The 19,197-nt window shown below is 41.1% G+C and overlaps 1 protein-coding gene across 2 annotated transcripts in view; it reads left to right on the forward strand.

Annotated features, from left to right (window-relative positions):
• Nucleotides 1-19,197, forward strand: part of LOC117417987 (probable helicase with zinc finger domain) — a 41,610-nt gene that overhangs the window by 16,701 nt on the left and 5,712 nt on the right. For both annotated transcript variants that reach the window (XM_034030458.3, XM_059035495.1), the window contains exons 21-29: nt 2,956-3,184; nt 3,578-3,782; nt 7,211-7,265; nt 7,749-7,924; nt 9,599-9,794; nt 11,771-11,838; nt 12,340-12,748; nt 13,245-13,497; nt 15,746-16,205. In XM_034030458.3, the coding sequence (XP_033886349.3) occupies nt 2,956-3,184; nt 3,578-3,782; nt 7,211-7,265; nt 7,749-7,924; nt 9,599-9,794; nt 11,771-11,838; nt 12,340-12,748; nt 13,245-13,497; nt 15,746-16,205 (2,051 nt within the window). The remainder of the gene's footprint in view (nt 1-2,955; nt 3,185-3,577; nt 3,783-7,210; nt 7,266-7,748; nt 7,925-9,598; nt 9,795-11,770; nt 11,839-12,339; nt 12,749-13,244; nt 13,498-15,745; nt 16,206-19,197) is intronic.

Below are 19,197 nucleotides of genomic sequence, written 5' to 3' on the forward strand. Positions count from 1 at the left end.
AGTTCCCAGGGGGCGGCGCACAATTGGCCAAGCAGGGATAGGGGTTAGGTCTACTGGGGAGTCCTTGGGTCACCACACCCCAGCGATCGGTCAGGACGTGGCAGATCACTGGGTTGGTTCATGTTGAGGTAGGAAGGAGTTCAAACTTTTTTTTTCTTTGAGAGAGAGAGAGAGAGAGAGAGGAGAGATATTGAGATTTTCATCCTCCGGTTCTATACAAGGATTAAAAATCCCTTAAATATATATATATATATATATATATATATATATATATATATATATATATAATATTTGTTTTGCATTGTATATAATATTTGTTTTGCATTGTACATACAAAAAATGTTGTTTCACTTTATGAAACAGGTTGAGTGTGACACAGACCCTTGACATTTCAAGCCTTCTCATGGGAAGCGACTCTGGCAGACTGTTTCTGCAGATATGACAGTTCAGCCTTTCAAGTGACAAGATGGAATTGCAGAAGAGATTTGAGTGCAGGCCGATAGATACTGGGAAATGTGAGCTTGGGTTGCATGTGTAAATTGGATTACAGTTCTAGATACCGGGTAGCAGATTTCAAAGGCGGTCATTTACTGTATGCACATTTGATTACCAGTTCTGCTGTAAAAAGGGGGTTTGCGGGAGAAATCAGGTTCTTCTACACTGTCTACTACAGGGGTTAAAAAGTGTTTTTTCTTTTTTTAAAATCGTATCAGCTAGTGAAGACGGCTGGTTTTTATGCTTCTCTTTAGCGTCTGAATCCACAGTGCACTTGTGCTGCCACATTGGTGGTAGAAATGGGATAAACATGACCTGTAATATTTGTCCATGTCGTAGAAGTCTTTTGCCATGTCAATAGACATTTGGATCTACAGTACCATAACTTCCAGAGTATATGCCACACTACAATGTAAATAACATCATCTGTCTGTGCCATGTTTACTGTACTCTGTATTATTAGCAGACGCTCTTATCCAGGGCGACTTACAGTTGTTACAAAATATCACAGTACAAAGTATCACATTTAAGAATATCACATTGCAGAATGTCACATTACAGAGTGTCATAGTACAGATAAGAGCAGTTATAAAGTACAATAAAATCAGTAGCAAATAAGATCAAATTCAAATAAGAGCAAAACTAATACAGTAAATAATTACATTTAAGAGCAAATAGTGAGTACGATAAATGGATGAGAATGATTTCATATAAGAGCAGTTACAAAAATATATATATAATACTTGGTGTGTTTGCTGGACCCTGGACGGGAAACTGGGTTAAGGGTTTCTTTTTTCTGCTTCATTATTTGATCAGATGTAAAATGATGTCCTGTTAATCTGGTAATTTGTCATAAGTGATTTTTCTTTGTCTGGTAGTGTTGCAGTATTAATGAGCTTTTCAATGTGTGATTTTTTCAAGGTTACCGATGCATACCTGATCTTTAGTGTTTCCAGATTAAGCTGTCACTTGCCAAGCAATAGGATTGAACAAATTAATGAAACATTTTTTGTCTGAGTTTGAGAGGATGGTAATTGTTTGGACGGTTTCTTGTTTCTTTAAGTTATTGATGTCGGTTGGTTAATGCTGTCAAATTTGTGATCAGAATTTAATTTTTAACCTGAGATGGGATTGAATCTGTTAGATTTGTTAGAAGTCTTGAATACTAAATGTGGGTCCTTATCACATGCCTGTCCAAATGCCACCGTTGAACTTTGGTTAGTAATCATGTCTTTGAATAAGCTTATTGTGAGCACAGAAAACGTGAACCTGTCACATATGAGATAATAATATGTTTTATAAATTCAAATTCTGCTTGAATTTCTTTACATTACATGGGGTTCAATTGCTGGTCTAGTTCAATACAATTGCTTGTGTATCTCCGGCTTAAACATAGCAAGTGTGATGACAAGAAATAAAACTGCGTCAATCTCAACAAGTTCCAGCTAACTAGACTACAGAAACTGAGGGTCAATTAAACAAAGGCTTTCTAATACTTGTAGTGCTGCAGATTGAATTCCTTTCTTCTGATGATTGTCTTGGTCTGCTGTGAAAGACTTGCCCTGATTTTACAACTGTAGGATTTTGCCGAGGACAAAAACAAAATCAATATCGGGGACTAAAGTGTATATAATGAGCACAATCTAACTCTGAAAAACCTTAACAATTCAATAATGCTCAGTTGCCATTTAAACTCTGGTCATAATATAAGGAGAGTCAAGTGTTTTGACCTGTTTTGGTGATTTCTTTGAGGGGGGTGGGGTTGGGTGTAAATATTTTCAAATGCTAAAACTTACTGCAACTTCAAATTCTCACTAATGTATATAGAGATAAATTCAAGTCCACTGAGTCATAGCTGGATATCAGTTTCCTGGCTGTAGTACATTGTTGTGTTTTGCACTGATGCCAAAAAACAGGGGTGGACTGATTTTATTGGGCATCAATATATTGTGATATGTCATTACACAGTATGTATTGGGATGCAACTTGCAGCTACTTGGTTCTTGAATAAGGAGAAATGCAATTTGATTTGGTGGTGAATGTTCCATCATATCTCATTTACAATTAGTCTGTTCACAGGAATCATGCAATCCTCATTTTATCTGCACATTGTATCATGAAATGCATCTGCATATTGTGAAATGTTTTTACCGGTTGTATTGTGACATTGTATCTTTGCACTTCCTAATCTGTGTGTGCATCATATATTACAGTGGAGTGATAAACTGATCTACAATGTATGCCTACCCCTCACCCTCCTTCCACATGCATGCATTAACTGTGCATTTTCCCACTTCTTAATACACATTTAATCTCTAAAGGGCTACTTGAGGTAAGGCAAAATGTTTTTTTTTTTTTTTCAGGCATTTCAGATGCAGTCAAGCAGTCAGCAATGTGATCAGCTGCTGCTGGCTCCTTGTCAAGGAGGGCTTCATGTATTTTGCTGTGTTCCTCTGGCAGGCCGTCACTTCAGGGTGCTGTTTCTGAGCACAGTGCGGACGAGGCACACCTACAAGGAGCCCTCGGCGGTGGTGAAGCGGAAGGACCAGCAGCAGGAGGAGACGGCCGAGGACCTGGAGTACGGCTTTCTGTCCAGCTCCAGGATGCTGAGTACCGTGCTGCCTCGCGCCCAGTCCCTGCTGGCCGTGGTGGGAGACCCCGTAGCACTCTGCACCATTGGGAAATGCCGGTGTGTACCTTTTAAAGGAGTTATGGGGCGGCTTCACAAGATGCTTAATGCAAGGGGGTGGCCCTGAACCAAATATAAGTCAGTATGGGTTCACCTGAGTGATCCCAGTTAGGAGGGTGCTTATTCACTTGATGATCCACCAGTAGCACTACCAGCTATTTTTAGTTGAATTATAAAATGTAGATTAAGTAATGGCAAATAGCATGTGCAAAAAAGGTGCTACTGTTTACCTTTGATTTGTAAATGGTCTGCACAACGTTGCTAGCAATACAAACTTGCTGTGTGTCAAAGTCAGTGTTTGAAACATTTGTTTCCCAGTTTAGCTGGCATTCAAGTCCAAGTGAAACTCCTCTTTGACACCCTTCCCCCCCCACCCCTCCACCCCCCTTGCAGGAAGATCTGGGAGCGGATCATCTTGCTGTGCCACGAACGTGGCAGCCTCCACGGAGTGGCGCTGCACGAGATCCACACCCAGCTCGATAACCTGGAGCTGAGCAGGAGCTGTGTGCTGAACCCCCTCGCACCCGAGTTCATCCCCCGGACTCTGCTGCACCCAGCCTTCTCCCGCAGACTGCAGGCATCCTTTCCACGGCTCAGCGTACGTACCAGGACCTTATTAGACCTTCTCCCTACAGCAGTTTAAAAATTAATAAAAACAAAAAAGAATACATCTCTTGAATAAAGTACAAAGGTTACAAAAATGTAACCATAGGCCATGGGAAACGCAGTGGATTGGTTTACTCTGAATTAACGATGCTAAATGAGCTCTCAAATGCTTTACAGTTGCATATAGCTAATCAAGTGGCATGCACTTATGAGCTTAAACACTGCCCTCTATGTGCATCATTTTTATTCCTTCATTGTGTTCCCCTTGCCTTGTGTAGTGCTGGATGGCACAGAACATTAGCTAGAGAAGCTTTATGATGAGCAGGGATATACTCCAAGCCAAACGATTGTAACAATACATGCTTTCCTTTCCTAGGCATCCCAGTTCACATTGCAGATGGGAGATATCTACAAGCACTTTGCTTCCAGTAACACAGATTTATAGGTCACTTAGCAGTTGAATGACACACTAACCAAGGTGAAGTTCCCATGTGTTCCAAGCAGATGAAATCAATAGCCTGTAAAATGAGACACGAGGGGTGACCTGCAAACACCGTGCAACAGAGTGTCGTCATCCCATTATATTTTGCCGCAGTAAATATTCAAATGCTAAATAGCAAGAAGCTAGGAATGCCATGAAGTTAATCATCTTTGATTTAACCACATCACCTTGCAAACCAGATTACATCTCCAATAAGGCTGCAAAAGTTCAAAGGCATGTCAGTATTTTGGATTAAGGCTATTCTTCACTAAAGGTTTGTTTGTTCAAATATGTGTTGCCATTATTAGTTAGTTAATTAAGTATTTAATTAGGGGGTTACAGAACCTCCTGTGGTGTTTACAAAATTGCATTACTTGCTATCAAAACAAACAAATTCAGGACCCTTCCTTTTTGAGCAAGTAAGGTACACCAGTATGACTTGAGATATAAGAGAAGCAGCATCTTTTTTCTTGAGGATTTACAATGGCTTTCAGGCTTTGGAATATATTGTGTGTTAAACGCGAGTACAGGATGGAAGAGAATAAACTTGGTGGCTTACTCATTCTGGTTAGTAGCTCTTTCTGTTAGTATGACTGACTCGTATTGGTTTTATACACCTGCTGTTTGGTTTCAATCCTTTTACAATGGGTTGATTGGTGGAAGTGACATGCTGCTCTGCACCGTGCTAATTTGGAGTGTTATTCTTTACACCATGTTTGGTAATCATACACAGTGGACTGTAGGGTTTGGATTATAATTTCAAACAGCCTTTCTAATGTGGATGATTCAATGGTAATGAGTCACTTAAATAAATTTCACTGAATGGGGCGGACAAAAAGGCAATCTCTGGCTTGTTACGCTTTTAGTGTTTAAAAAAAAAAAAAAAAAGATTAAGAGCTTTCCACTGGTATTGTACATTTCAGGGAATGTATGTGAAATGCAAGCATTCTGCTGTGAAGATTGTTACTTAGTATCCCTAAAAATGCAATGCTGCCCTTTAAAAGGTTAAACCCAGTTGCTGCTTTAACAACTTGTAATATTGACAAAGCACCATATTTAATGACCTTTCTCCTGAAATTGACTAAGCTAAATGGTTGTTGTCAACAACATTTAAGTCTTAATAGGAAGTGATCCAGTGTTCCTAACAGAGATGGGATGTCCACAGGGAAGTGGTTTGTTTGTGCTCTGTTTGTTCAGTTCAACAGAATGAAACCATATTTTCTTTTCTCTTCATGGCTTGAGAGGAGCGTCACAGCTCTGCGACACTGCTTATTTTACTGCAAATCATCTTCTCTCTGCTCTCCATAGAGAGAGGGCTGCAAACTGGATTTCAGGAATGACCTTGAGCCACAGATGTGAGCTATGATCTGTATGAGCAAACAAGTTCATTTAAAAAAAAAAAATGTAAATGCATTTTTTACTTTTACTGTCCTAGACTACTACTGCTATTTCTTCTTCATTTGAATGAAGTGATAATTAATGGCAGCTCATTAAACCCTTCAGTGTTAAAAAATGCAAATTGTATAGACTCCTAACTCTGAGCTGCTGGTAATTCTAATTAGGTCTGTTCCTTGTCTGTTTAAGTCATGTTGGAAAACAATGTATAAGCACTTTTGTGAAGATGATAAAAATAAGCATTGCTTTAACCCTTTCACTCTCTGTCCATTTTGAAAAAGGGGCCCACAATCAGTATGTGTTTTCTGTAAATGTAAATGCATTTTTTTTATATATATAATGTTCTTTTTAAGTCGCTGGTTTGTTGATCCCTTTCTTCACAAAGTCATGACATTAAATTCCGTTACTGCCAGTCAGCCTGATTGCTGTCACTTACTGTGTCGCTTTGTATTAATCTGAGCCGAGAAAACAGAGAAGCGTGCGTGTCTCTGCTGGAATTCCTGTGTAGTCCTAGTATATCAGAAACGTGGGGCTGTATTGTGCGAGTACCGGCTGTCTTCAGGATCTCACTCTGAAACGGTGCATGTGGTGAAAAGGAAAGAAGAAAGCTGGGTTCCTATGGAAAAAATATTGATAAACTAATGCAGCAAGGTTGAGCTATTCGATGAAAACTGAGTAAAGCGGCAACGCCATGCCTGCAGTTAACATTCTCTCCAGCGAGCCATGCCTAGGCAGTGTTCACGTCGTAATCCCATTCTAGATCAGTGGGTTTGCTGCGTAAAAAGAGGGTTCTGAGAGCAGGTCAATTGGATAGTAATTAAAAGACGAAATTATTTTAAAAGTAAAATTCCCATTGCCTGGAGCCTTATTTAACAGGGAAATGGCTAACTAGACCCCCCACTGTAAATGATTACTTCTCTTCCATGACCGCTAAACACATTGGCTTTTACTCACTCACAGGGCAAAAGCATTGCAGCACATTTAATTAGCATGGAAGCAATGCAAACCTCACTTACAGCTCTGTCTGTGATCGCAGGTTCTTGTGTGTGTGTGGGAGGGGAGCAATGATTTTCCTTTTTTAATTTTATTTCATTGCAACTAACAGAAGTGAACTTTGTAGCAGTTAGTCTCAATTGCGGTCTAGTTATACAATATATGTATTATATAGTTGTTGTTATTTATAGGAGGCCATTTTGGGTGCAGACTGAGTTCTAACAGGGAGGGGAATGCTGTTGGTGGTGGGAAGCGCTAATAAACAAAACATGTTCCTCCAGAGCTTATTCCACATATATTTACCCAAAGGAGCCTTCTGGATAAAGGCTTCTTCACAATACTGCCTAACGTTTGACACCACAAAGGTCACATCAGGTGAGGAGTAGGATGGTTAAAGAAATGGCTAGACCCAAATTGTGTAGGTGTAGAAGATTGACCGTGCTTTTTCTATCTTTTATAAATGATGAATGCAGTATTCTTCATCTTAAACTGTTTTGTGTAACCATTCATTCTGCTTGACGAAAGAACGGAAATGTGTGTTCTTGTTTCAGGCTAGAAGGCCTCAATTTCAGCGCTTCAAGCCCCCAGGACAAGCAGAAGTTTATGGTAAGAGAAGTTTGTTCTTGTTTGCTGTATTATCTTTGAAAATACTGTATCTGTATCTTTTGGCAGGCTTTACAAGTAAAACAGATATTGACTGGAGAAACTCAAATAAAGAGCTACTTTATAAATTGGACATTTTAAGAAGCCATTTCATTTCTCTGTGTACTCAACAACAGTTTCCAGTTCTGATGCTTCCAAGCCTATTCTTGTCTTTCCAGAAAAATAGAGTGCAATCCTGCTATAGCCAAAAGATTGTTGGTTCCTAACGGGCCCTTTAAAATGTATTATGTTTTATTTAGTGACATGCACATAATATATACTGAAGGCTACATAAAATATCTGAATCTGTGAGCATATCCCTGCCTTTTTATATACTGGATGAACAAAGCCTTGCATGCGAATCTAAGGACACATCTGTTCATCTTAAGATCTTCTTTTTTTCTCCCTCCCTCCCTCTCCTCTGTGTGTGTGTGTGTGCTTTCCCAGGACACAACAGCCCTGCGGGGCTTGTCGGCAGCCCAGTTTGCTCCTTTCAGTTTCCTTCCGGGCGCCACTCCATCTTTGGGAAATCGGCGAGCCCCCTGCAGAGAAGTGATCCCCAGGGCAGGAACAACATTGTGTGCGTCCCTCCTTACAGGAGCCGCTTCGTCATGCCAGTACCTGTGAGTACCTTTGGACCCTCCCGCTCCCTCCCCTTCCCCTCTGTGTCTGATTCAAAGCTACAGCCGACATATTTGCTCATCAGTCCTGATTAACTGTTCCCGTTTTACACTGAACGCTCCTGGCAGCTTTCCATCCCACAAGGGCAAGCAAACTACAAGGGGTAAAAGAAGTCGCAGGAGTCGGACAGCGTCTTAGCAAATTAGTGTCCAGAGCGCAGTACAGATTATGCAGCATCTGCTCGGTATTCATTTTGGCATTATGTTTTTGGTTTAGCAGTCCATATTTTTTAAATGGCTGCTATCAGTGAAGAGGTGGGCAGAACTTGATATAGACAACCACGAACGCTGGAAGCAGAAGAGGTTAATATCTGTTATCATTTCTAGTGATCTGTACTGACAGTGTATTCAGTGTTCTGCCAGTCAAATTAGCACAGAGGTCAAGTAATGTCACTCCTCCCCCCAACCTCTTTTTATTTATATAATTTTTCATAAGCTTTTTAAATATTTATCATCATTGTGTGCTCTGAGCTGTGCACCTCATTTGTATTGCAGTGTGCATCTGAAGTGGTGAGTCATCCGCATGTATGGAAAATCCAAGCCCCCTCATCCGCAAAAAGGATTTTCTGTCCATGTCCTTCTGTAGCGTCTAGCACATCTCCTCTTAATTCCCTGACGTTTGTGGATTGCGCTGGCTCATGGGGGGGTCAAGCTAATTTTATTTTCCCGGTTCCACAAAAAAGGCTTGTGACAACTAAACACAAGAGGGTTAAAATAACAGTCCTCTCAGCCAGTGTCACCCGCTCCCTGCAGCTCACTCTGCTTAACCTTGCACCTTCCACTATCTGATTTTCTTTCCTTGAGAATGCTCATGTTTAATGCTTCAGATTCCCCAAAAGATAAGGCTAGAGGGGTCTGCATTTGTCATCTTCTTGCCGTTTGATCTATGTTACTAACGCGTTTGTATTCCTCCCATTTCCACATTTGATTTATGAAATCTGACAGATTACAGGGTAACATGTTCTTGCTTGCAGACAGGCCTTATATAATCTGTGTTTGAAAAGCATGAATTGGGAGTGTGCTTTCCTCTGTGCCTTGTATTTTAGATGGCTTGTCCTGCTGGGTCTCCTGTAAACCAAGCCATGCTGCCATCACATCCCCAGGCCTCGGTCACCATCTGACATTTTTAAATAAGCATGTCGCTCGCATTCATCCACCGTCACACCTGTAAATGCAAAATTAGAGCACTGTGTAGTATGAAAAAGCCAACCACTGTATGCACATAAAATGTAAGTTTGACATACAAATAGATGGACATGTGCCTCTATATACCACTAGATTTTGTTATTCTCTTCACTAGATAAGCGGTTCCCCACATATGCACAAGTGTGACGTACAGGCATACAGACGGACAGACGAGCCCCCCCCAGTTGTGATCTGCTATATTAGCTTATGCTAAGAGGTTTCATCACAGTTGGACAAGTGTTTATTTAGATGTACGCAAAACTGTAAAGTGAAAACTAGATCTCACGGCAGCAACATGCATCCCTAGCGAGGGCTAGCAAGTCCAAGCACTTGCAGGAAATAAGTGGCATCTACCTTTTAAGTAATCCTTTTGTTTTCTACACGCATTGAAACAGAGAACAGCGCTGACCCGTGGTTCTGTTGGTTTTCTAGGTGCCCTGCTCTGGCTACCAGAACCGGTTACCGCTAGACCCGCGGATCATGGCCTGTCAGGCAGCTGTGGCCTATAATATCAACCTGTTACAAAACCAGGGCCGCCTGTCTCCTGGACCCTTTGTCTCTGGACCTCTCTCTCCTCACCAGACATACCAGTCATCCATAGATGGCAGTGTGGAACACAGCAAAACAGGTGAGCATACCCTGCTTGTTTAAATTTGGGTGTAATATGTGGGATTTAGGCTCAGTTTGATGAATATTAATAAAGCAAATTTTAACATTCTTACATAATAATTGTAATTGGGTGTTTTTTTTTTGGTTTTTTTTCTTAAGCTGTAATGGAAAGTATTTAAAACCCCATTGCATGGATTAGTTAAGTGCAGAGTCTTGACAATCAAGCGTTTACAGTGTTCGTGCTTTTGATTAAAAAAACACAAAAAAAAAACCTAAGCAAAAACATCCTTTTTTTTTATAGGCCATTGATAGTCTAATCTCATGCAAATAATATGAGCTGTTAGAAGGCTTGCAGTATTTCTACATATTTGTATTTGGAGTGGATGGGGATATAATTACACCTTCTACAAATTCAACTCGCAGCTTTTTGAAACAAGAAATGAAATGTTCCCACCCAGGCTGTGTTGTAAAGTGTGAGCAGTCACTCACCCCCCCCCCCCCCCCCCCTTCTAAACTGTTCTACATGATTGAGCACCTTAGCCAGCGATTGCTTCTCTGAGAGAGAGAGAGATTTTTATTCAGGCCTTTCTGTTAAATGATGCTGTAAGTTACAGATGTCGACTTCCATCCTTTTTGAAAGTTTTTAGACGTGATTGTAAAGCCATGGAATTTTGTTAAGTCATGGAGGCTGTTGGTTTCATCACGCAGCCATTCATCCAAGCGTCAGAGCCCTGCGAGAGCTTGGCAAGTTGTTTCTTAAAGGTGTATATGCCGGGGCTCCATCCAGTAAAGGCGCTTTGCGTGGAGTGCAGGATGTGCCCTATAGCCTGGAGATCGCAGGTTCGAATCCAGGCTATGTCACAGCCGACCGGGAGTTCCTAGGGGGCGGGGCACAATTGCCTGAGCGCTGCCTGGGTAGGGAGGGCTTAGGTCGGCAGGGGAATCCACGGCTCACCGCGCATCAACGACCCCTGTGGTCGATAGGGCGCCTGTGGTTCTGCAGTGGAGCCGCCAGATCTGTGTTGTCCTCCGGCACTATAGGTCTGGTGGCATTGCTGTGGATCTGCAGTGCGAAAAATGACGGCTTGGCAGGAGCACGTTTCGGAGGACGCGTGTTCCAGCCTCCGCTTCCTGAGACGGCTGGGTGAGCCGAGGATACAGATAATAATTGGGCATACTAAATACTAAATTGGGGAGAAAACCGGGGTAAAAAATTGGCGACGACTAAATTTAAAAAAAAAAAAAAAGGTGTATTTGCCTTTCGGAAACCCTTTCCCTCCCTTTTCATTAGGACAGACCTAAGAAATCGAATAATTGTCTGCATTTAAAAAAATAAATAAATCTATAATAAAAATTGTAAGCCTTTAAGACCAGAATTATCTACATATTTTGTATCAAGAATACATAATACTGATCAATGCTTGCCATTACAAACTGTAATAATAATTACATTCAGCAGTCTATACCAGATAAAGTAGTACAGTCTATATGGCCTATGAAGACTTCAATATGTGTATTGTATATTCTCCTTTTTTTTTTTATGAAGGCTTTTTATCTTTTTACAGGCTGTTTTAAAATTAAATAATCAGAGGCGTATTATTTTAAAGAAAGCTTCTTTGGCAGTATTAAATTGCAGCTATAATTTTGTTCTCATTTTAGTTTTATTCAGCGATCCATGTGGCAGAGCAGTAAGCAATTGAACCCATCATCCCTCTGTATCAGAATAAAGCTTCAGCTACAATGGCGGTGATTGGGAGTTGTGTGAACCCCCAGCAGGACCCAGCTGTCACTGATTTCCCTTATTCTGCCAATCATGCAGCCTGCGCAGTACAGTTCTCACGCAGTACAGTTCTCACGCAGTGGCTTCAGAAGTGGAAAAGTTTTCAGGGTTCTTTTTTTGGAAATTAGTTTCTTAAACCCCCTGCAAAAAAAGGATTTTTTAAAATAAAAATGTTTGTAGAATAAGGAAATCTCTTTTTTTGTTTTTCATGTCAGGTCGAGAAGAAATGCTTCCAGGTTTTGAGACTGTGAAGCTCTGGAAGGAAAATGAAATGAAAGAAAAGGTACGGGGTGGATGGATATCTCCAACCATTATATATATTGTATTTGCTATTTTTTAAAATAACTGAATTATGAATTATGCGTTTCCAAAGAATATGTGTATTCTACAGAAGTAAAGATATATAATTGCATACCTTGCATATTTGCTTTTCTTTCAGTATTTTTTTTTCCCCCCAAACGGACTTGTCAAAACCCACTTTGGAAGAATGCTGTCTTTGTAATGGGTTCATTTTCTGCTTTATAAAGTTTCTTAACAATATAACCTTACTGAATTTTGAAAAAAAAACAAGTACGCCTGACGCTGTTATTCTGAAGCAATTGAATCATACTGTTGTAGGCTATATCAGTTAAACTAATGATGTTGCATGCTAATGACCTTCATTCAATTAGTGCCATTTGGTTTTTGATGCGTTCTGATTATTTAGGAAGGATTAGCATTTCCTACTGCAGACTCTGTTTACTGTGTGTCTGGTGATCAAAAAACATTATTTCCCCCATTTCAGTATTTAGCAAATCTGGACTCTCTAGGTGGGAGTCCCTTCTGGTTGTCAGAGGGTCAGATGGACAGAAGCTCGGCTCCGAAGTTCGGCCATAGTGCCAAGCCATATTTCAACAGCTCCTTCTCCGAGGTGAAGTCTCACCACAGCTTCAGTCCGCAGGGTCTCCACAGCCCCAGCAGATTCCCCGGAAACCCCAGCATGGACGGCCTTCCCTACAGCCTGGACAGGACCCCCCTGCCCTTTGCCTCCTCCCCTGAGCCCTGCCGCTCGCCCCTGCTGGGCCGCATGGAGCACATCAGGAGAAGCCCCTCCCCAGCACCCCTGCTTCCTCACCTCTCTCCAGGACTGAGCAGCCCCGGGGTCACCGCCCCACAAGGGAGCCCCCAGACAAACCTACAGAACGACACCCACGGTAAGATAATGCGTGTGATCTGTTTTTGTTTATTTACATTTATAGTGTTGACCCAGGGCTGCTTTTATCTGGTAACCGAGTCCATATACGGACATTTATTATTATTATTTATTTATTTATTTTTTTTTTTAGCAGACGCCCTTATCCAGGGCGACTTACAATTGTTACAAGATATCACATTATTTTTACCTTCAATTACCCATTTATACAGTTGGGTTTTTACTGGAGCAATCTAGGTAAAGTACCTTGCTCAAGGGTACAGCAGCAGTGTCCTCCACCGGGGATTGAACCCATAATCCTCTGGTCAAGAGTCCAGAGCCCTAACCACTACTCCACACTGCTGCCCTATACATGCAGCGGATGTAGGATTGGTCATCCAGGTTACTGACATGTGGTTTTCCTGCTCTGTTGGTAACTTGTTATTGATGCTCATTAGGTCATGTTGCATTAAATTGATTATATTTCCTTGTCATCTTTTTGTTTTCTGGCACTTTAGTAAACTCTGCAATGAGGGAGAATGTGCAAAGTTCTGACAGATGTATCTCCAAGTTCAGCCAGTGGATGGAGCAGTGTGGTGACCTGGTCAATGACCATCCTAATCATCATCATCATCATCATAGTGTTCCTCAGTCTCTGAACATGCACAGCCCTCTAGTCCAGAATCATGACGTCTTCCGGCTCTCATCCCAGCACGATGCAAATCATATCGACAGCTATCACGGGGATCCCAACTTATCTGTACACGAGAGGTACCTTCATTTAGATTATTTTCCTTTATGTTTGTGTTTTGTGAGGGGGCTAGATGGTGCCCTATCTTTGTTTCACCTGTGTTCAAATCTGTTTTAGCAATTTGAGCGCTAGAAAGAGATTTTTCTGGACTTTATTTTAAGAGGCACAACAAACGCAGGTGTGATATTACAGAAAATGTTAATTTAAATAATGCATTCAAATCTTTTTGTAAGTGATCTTTTGTCAATTTCATTCGAATGACTAGTATATCAAGAAACCGTGGATTGAAAGCAGGTGGTTCTACAGATGGGTCAAAAGCTTTCTTTAAGAAACTCAAATGAGGCATTCGCTGGGTGTAATAGAAACACAGACACTGTCATTACGCCCTTTGGAGAGCTGTACTGTTTGAGGATCTGGTTTTGTGGTGCTGGAGTCCACATGCTCCTCATCTAAATTGTTCTCTGGGGGCAGAGCTCTTGATTTAAAACTGGCAGCTGTGAAGGGACAATTCCCACATTCATAGTATATGCACAGAGTGATTTCTTTCATTGTCCAAAGTTGCCTCTCCATGTGGCATGACAAGACGTGCTATTGAATTAAATTGCTCTGCTGTGCTCATCTCTCCCAGCATTTTGCAGATCAGGCTGGAAATACCCAGGAAATTGCTTAAAAATCTCTAGCAGCCCCTATAGAAGCACAAGAGTTTAAAAAAGTGAGATTAGTCTGTCCAGATTGTGGAGGCACTTCATGATGCTAGGAGTCAATCTGCAGTGCCGAGTGCCATTGTGAGGATGGGAATAAGATTCCCATTGCATTGCAGTTGGAGCCATTCAGGCTTTACTATGAGCTTTATTAAACACAGCTGAGCCTAATTAGACGAACCATAGCGGTCACACGCTCGGGTGTGTATTCCACTGCTTTAACTTGCAGAGCGATTCACTGGCTCATCCACAGTGAGGGGATTTTGCAAATTAGGTTTTAGCTGTTCTGTTAAATCTGTTAATGCACTGCTTTATGTGTACAAATTGTAAACTTCCCATTTTGTCATTCCTGGCGTTCAGCAAAGTGTTTGTTAGTTTGTTTGGTTTTCTTATGTCAAGTGAATCTTTTGCTGTAGTCTATCCATGATTTTTAAATCGGTCGATCACAAAATCTTAAATAAAACAATGTGCAGTTATTGTAATATTTTTTGGCAGGTGTTGCATTTTGGTTTTGAGTTTTAATATAACAGTTTCTGCCTTGGGGTCACCTGACCACCATTGCCCAGAGAAGAACACGTCTCCCCGTCCTCTAAAATGGCTTCAGTCCATTCATTTGCATTTTTTTTTAATGCAGTCCAGGGGGATGCATTGTCAAAGCAACATAATTATGCTAATAATCCTAAAATTGCTCAAACTGCTATGCAATGGGACATGTTCTGTCTACTCCTATAGTCTCTCTCTCTCTCTCTCTCTCTCTCTCTCTCTCTCTCTCTCTCTCTCTCTCTACAAAGCAGTAATTACATTTGACATCTCTTCATTAGCATGCAGTTGCAGTGAGCTAGCATTTTAAGAGAGCCTTTTCAGTAGAGGTGGCATAATAATAATAAACGTATGTAAGAGAAACGTTTATTGCAGACTCTCCCACTAGGCTCAGCAAAATGGCTCTTTCAGTGGATTAAGCCAAACTGATTAAAAATCTTTCTGTCTGACCTCTGTCTGTCATGCAGAGTGTCGGTGTCAATGCGAACCGGTGCAGTACAGCTTTCGCTGATTCTGGGTGATCAGGCGAAAAGCAAAACAAGGTCACAAAGGACGAAGCCTGAATTAGTTCAGGAGAAGCCAGGCTTGGAAAGTTTGGACACATCCAGAATTGCTGTACACTTATTTGTTGACAGTGCTAAAAGATCTATGTGAAACATTTAAAACTATAATATTTAGTTACAAACAACAATTACAATATAGGTATCCACATTGGGTGTTCTTCAGTAAAGTGTTAGAACTATAGTACATTATGGAAAATCTTTTTTAATACACTGTTAAGGGCAAGAACTGGTCTCAAAGACAATTACTTGTGTGATTTAAATGTGTATATGTTTTGTAATTTGCATTGTATGTATTTTGCAGTTAATAGGTTTAATTACAGTGTACATTTGACTAAAACGCTTCACTGAAACACTGCATTACACAAAATGGGGACTATATGAGGTTCTAGTTTCCCCCTGACTGTCTTGTGTGGATAGGTTTATGGTGGTATCATGTTACAGAAGCTCTTTCCCTCTCCTTTCAGTTTTGAACAGCATGCTCCTTGGAATGACCCCAGAACCACGGCACAATCTGCAGAGATCTCCCCCAAAGTCAAGTTGTTCCCGTACTGCTCCTCATCGACTCGGCCCCTGTCTCCTCTCCCCTCTCCGATGTGCTACGAGCGGAGCCTCAAGCGCATCTCCCACTTCGGCAAGCTCGAACACGGGCCCTCCCCTTACACACCGGATCACAAGCAGAAACTCTTTCACTTCCCCAACTACCCGCTGCCCGAATTCGGATCAGCTGTCCACTCCAACTCTCCCCACCTCCCCTCCTCCGTCTCTCCAGTCTCCGCACGTATGCTGCTGCAGCCGCCCCTAAACACTCACAATGTGGTCACAGTCATTGGAGCCGACCTGGGATCAGCACAGCACGGTGACCCACACTGCCATCATGAGAGAGACTTCTACGCCAGCCCAAAGCAGTTTCAGAGGGAATCCGAGGTAATACATTGCTCATTTAAAGCGTTATTTCAATCCCCATGCAGGGTTAGGGGTCAGTCCCTGTTTTTCAGTTCCAATTCTTTTTTTAAATCAGTTTCCAATTCCTTTGAAGGAATTGAAATTGGAACTGATATTGATATTATAGAGACATAACAATTGCTGTGATTGCTTTCATTTTTAAGCCAATTTAATTGACTCACAATGACTGATGTAAATAATTTTTTGCCACTGTGAGAAGCTCATTTTGACAGAATACTGTTAATTGCAATTTTGATCAATGATGTGTTGGAATTGATTAAAATTGGAATTGGAATTGGAACTTATGCCAAACCTGATACCATGACTGTTCTCTTGGTCCAGTCCTAGCATTAATGCCTTGAGTATTCCAAGCTGTGATATATATGATTCTTCAAACCAGATTTTGGTGGTGGTTTGGGTTGCTCCAAAAGATGGAACAAAACAAGCATGATGTCTGCTGTAGCTGCAGACGTTACTTCAGAAGTAATGGACTGTGCCGTTGTTTAGGTGAGAACTGAGCTGCATTGTGTGGTCAAGCCTGTACTCGCACACAGTAATATTGCAGGTAGTGTCAAACCTTTACCTGCTGTGAACGACATAATATAATATAATGCCTGGCATCTTAAAAGGGTATTGTGTTAATAATAATAATAATAATAATAATAATAATCATATATATATGGGATCCATGGGAGGTGTTATTATGGAGAAAGGTAGAAAAAGAAGTCAAATGAGGGATGCTGTTTCCAGAACAAACATCCATGCTCTTATTCCCTATACTTGTGTAGCACAATAGAGAGAAATCTTGTACACCTGAAGCCTTCTGGGGATCCCCAAGCATACACCACAATAATTACTACAAACCTAATAGTGGAGTCACTTGTCAGCCTCCCAGCAAAATAGGACTTTAATAATATGCGTTTGAGCCTCAAACAGCCATCTTCGTCGCAAACAAAACACCCCAACTGCGGTTACTCAGAAGTGGTCTTTTTGTCAAGAGCCCATCTGTAAGTTTCAAGTATCATTTCACAGTGTCTTGAACAAGAAATCAACCTTAATGCTGCTTTTTTATTGGATTATTTTTTGTTTTTTTGTTACTTTTGACAGCCCAATACAGTATGTGGCATGAGAATCTCTGTGTGTGTTGCTACAGTACTTCCTAGCTGGGTAAACTCAGAAAAGAGTTCTTGAGTCTATCCTGTTTACATAAGCACATTACAACAAACAAGACTGTCCTGTTATTTTCAAGAATAATTTATGGCATAAGTGTAGAAAGACAGTCCAGGCTTTTCAGTGACGGGCCATGTTTCGTTTCGTGTGTTCGAAAGAATGTAGTAATTTAACATCGACCCGTCTTTCTGCACCAGGTAAATCGTGTGGCCCGTCTTTCTGCACCTATGCCAAATGTATTTATTTATTTTAGTTTTATGTCGGGCAAGGACAGCTGCTGTTTGGCAACATATTAATATCCATCTGTCTTGTCAACCTTCTTCTGTATCATTCCTAATACTGGAGTTTGTGGGTTGTGCTCCTGTAGCGATGCTGTGAGGCATGATCCTGGGATCCCAGCTGCGCAGGGCAGTGCGAGCTCTCTGGAAACTCATGCACAGAGCAGTGTCAGCTGCAGTGTATGCCCTGGAGTGCAGTGTGCAGATGTGAAGGGGTCTGTTCAAAGCCGAGCAGGACACTGCAAGCCCTTCAGGTTGTCTGCTGCACAGCTGAGGATCACCAAACACACACTGAACCGAACACCTGTCACCTCAATACTGACATTCATCAGTTTATTACCAAAATGTGTGTGTGTGTGAAGGGAGAGGGTGTTCTAGAATACAACCCCCTCCTACTAAAAAGAGCATAATCGGAATACAATAAGTTGTATGTCATTTAATTTTAATATGACTATATCGTCATCCTAAGTATGCGTTTTGGATTTTGCCGATTTTTTAATTTATGCTGTAAAAGTTCCAGAATTTGCCCAAGTGTCATTAGTGTTGTTTTTTGTTAGGTGTACTGTATATGCTATTGAAATGACAAAGCTCTTACATCTTCATGGAGTCCCCGGCCTTGTCTTAATTCATTGTGTCGATTTAACTGCACCAAGAGACCAGCCAAACTGCACTTAATATAAAAGTGGAGCTTAAATCTTTACTGTGTTGCGTTTGTGGAAAGATGGCAGATGCATGCAGTCTTTTATCTGCATTGCATTGAGTTGTAAAGCTGCTACAGACGCATTGCATTTCTCCTGTACAGATTGAATTTCCAGCTTCACCTCATCAGTCTTGGTGTCTGCCTGAGAGCAGGGATGGTGTTGACTGAGAATATGCAGCTTATTGTACTGAAGACAAATAACCTCAATCATTTTATGTTCAAGAGGAACCATTAAGAAAATAATAATTTACCTTGATTTACTGTGTTTGCTACTTGGATCTGCCCACACAGTTTAATTAGAGTAAACAAAGCAGTTAGCCTGTTAAGCATCTTGCAAGGCTCAGTATACCCCTTTTTATTTTTCCTCCTGTTTTAATTGTTTAACAAAAAACCTTTAATTAGAAACAAAAACATCCCTTTTAGCCCTGGTCTCTACCAATTGTAATCTGAATACAAATTTGTATTTTTTTGTCATTTTGAAATGACCTCCTAAATTAATCATTTGTTGTTTTTGTTTTGGGTTTTTTTCAAAGATTGATTATGAACACACCACAACCCCCGTATTATGTTGCGTGCGTGTGTGTGCGCACACAGTCGTGTCTGACTCCCTTTCCATCATACTGATCCCGGAGAAGCCATTGCAGTGCATCATCCTGTTACTCACAGAAGTGTCCTTTACACTGCGTTCCAACAGAATCTCCAGTGATATGCCCCAAGGCTAGGCCATCTGCAGTTCTTAGAATCACTGTAGTAACACATGCTGAAGAAGTAGTATTGCTTTGAGATGATGCCTCCCACACAACGACTGATTGCTCCAAAGAATGTT

Source organism: Acipenser ruthenus, chromosome 13, assembly GCF_902713425.1.
Source record: "Acipenser ruthenus chromosome 13, fAciRut3.2 maternal haplotype, whole genome shotgun sequence".
Lineage (NCBI taxonomy): Eukaryota > Metazoa > Chordata > Actinopteri > Acipenseriformes > Acipenseridae > Acipenser > Acipenser ruthenus.